This window comes from Papaver somniferum, chromosome 6 (genome assembly GCF_003573695.1).
Source record: "Papaver somniferum cultivar HN1 chromosome 6, ASM357369v1, whole genome shotgun sequence".
Taxonomy (NCBI): domain Eukaryota; kingdom Viridiplantae; phylum Streptophyta; class Magnoliopsida; order Ranunculales; family Papaveraceae; genus Papaver; species Papaver somniferum.
In genome coordinates, this window is record NC_039363.1 from 17,188,592 (window position 1) to 17,190,276 (window position 1,685).

Consider the following 1,685-nt stretch of genomic DNA (forward strand, 5'->3'; position numbering starts at 1 on the left):
TTTGACATTCTTGATGTGATAATTTTGGTAAAAGTTTTGAAGCTGACATTACTGAGACCAATTGGCCTGAATTGATGGGGAGATCTGGCACCTTCAACTTTTGGCAGAAGTACTAGAAAATTAGAATTCAAGCCTCTTGGTATGAACCTTCTTTTCCAACAAAATTGAATTGCATCTACTACATCAGTTTGAATTACTTGCCAACATGCTCTTTAGAAACTGCCAGAGAAACCATCTGGCCCTGGAGAACTTTCTGGATCTATTTCAAATATAACTTGCTTAATTTCTTCAGAAGTTGGAATTGCATCTAACATGGCTTGATCATGTTCTGTTATTGATGTAGGAATTGCTTTAAGTAAAGATTCTGAAATTTCCACTTCCTTAAACTTAAATTTTTCCTCAAAATAGTTAATGAAAGTTTCTGCTATTTTACTTTGATCTGTGATGATTTCATTGTTAACATTCTCAAGTTCACTAATAAAATTTCTAGCTTGACTTACCTTCAGATTTGTATGGAAGAAGCTTGTATTGGAATACCCTTCTTTGACCACTTAGTTCTAGCTTTCAACTTCATCATTGTGCTTAATTGCACTTCTTTTGAGTTCAAAATGTTTTTTTCTTTCACTAAGTTATCTAAGAGCTCTTTATTATGAGGATTGGCATCTAAAATCTTCATGGAATTTTGAACCTCTTTTGCAGCTTCTTTAATTTTTTCATTGACATTGCTAAACACCTTCCAGTTCCATTCTACTAGCAGCTTCTTTAACTTTTTTTTAACTTTCTTTGAAATATAAAAGCTGGATCCCCTGCTACATTTTCAGACCAACAAATTAGTGACAACCTCCATGAAATTAGGATGATCAATCCAGATCTTTTGAAATTTTTGTGGAACATTTTTTGGCTTAGGACAGCTAGCACATCCCCCCAAAAGTGGAGCATGATCAGATGCTATTCTCATTCCAACTTTATATCCCCACCCTTCATGTTTTTGAAGCCACAAATTATTAAATACTGCTCTCTCCAAATTGCATAAAATCCTTTTATTGCCATGTTGGCAATTTGACCAAGTAAATTCACATCCAGATTTAGGAGCTTGCTGTAATTCACACTTGTCTAGACATGTATTGCATTCAAGCATGTTTCTTATATTAGCAGGCCTTCCTCCAACTTTTTCCTCTGCTGTTGTGATGGCATTGAAGTCTCCAATAGCAATCCAAGGTAGGTTTAAATCACTTATCATTTCCATCTCAGACCACAAAAATATTCTTTGTACTGCATTAACATGAGCATGAATTCCATAAACCAGATTGCCTCCAATGTTGACAGTTATCATTTGACTTGACATGGATACTACAGTTGGTGTAGGCAAATTTTTGTTCCAAAATAACCAAATGCTCCCTTTTTGATTTTGAATGAATTATGAATTACCATATTTTGCATCCCTGGTAAATTCAACTTATTGCAGAATATTGCATTGCAACTTATTTTAGGCTCTGCTATAAAAACTAAAGAAGGTTGAAATTGATTTATTAAAGACCTTAATTTCTCTTGAGCCCTAGGTCTTCTCAGGCCCCTGAGATTCCAAAATAATACTTTCATTGTAAGGATTGGAGGTCCCTAGTACCTCTTTTTCCTTAATTCTTCCTAAAGTTATATTTATTCTTAACTTGTTGAGATTTTGCCTT

At 34.2% G+C, this 1,685-nt stretch overlaps 1 protein-coding gene across 1 annotated transcript; it reads right to left on the minus strand.

The window, feature by feature from the left end:
* Positions 1-212: 212 nt before the first annotated feature.
* LOC113290569 lies at positions 213-1,333 on the minus strand. Its single transcript, XM_026540160.1, has 3 exons — positions 824-1,333; positions 538-733; positions 213-439 (listed from the first exon to the last, which is right to left on the minus strand). Exons 1-3 carry the CDS (start codon positions 1,331-1,333, stop codon positions 213-215), a joined length of 933 nt encoding a protein of 310 aa, XP_026395945.1.
* Positions 1,334-1,685: the final 352 nt, after the last annotated feature.

Coding starts and splice junctions, on each gene's coding strand:
- LOC113290569 (XM_026540160.1), bottom strand. CDS start 1,333: ATGATAACTGTCAACATTGGAGGCAATCTGGTTTATGGAATTCATGCT. Junction 734..823: donor AGGTTGTCACTAATTTGTTG/GTCTGAAAATGT, acceptor TGGAACTGGAAG/GTGTTTAGCAATGTCAATGA. Junction 440..537: donor AACTAAGTGGTCAAAGAAGG/GTATTCCAATAC, acceptor AAATCATCACAG/ATCAAAGTAAAATAGCAGAA.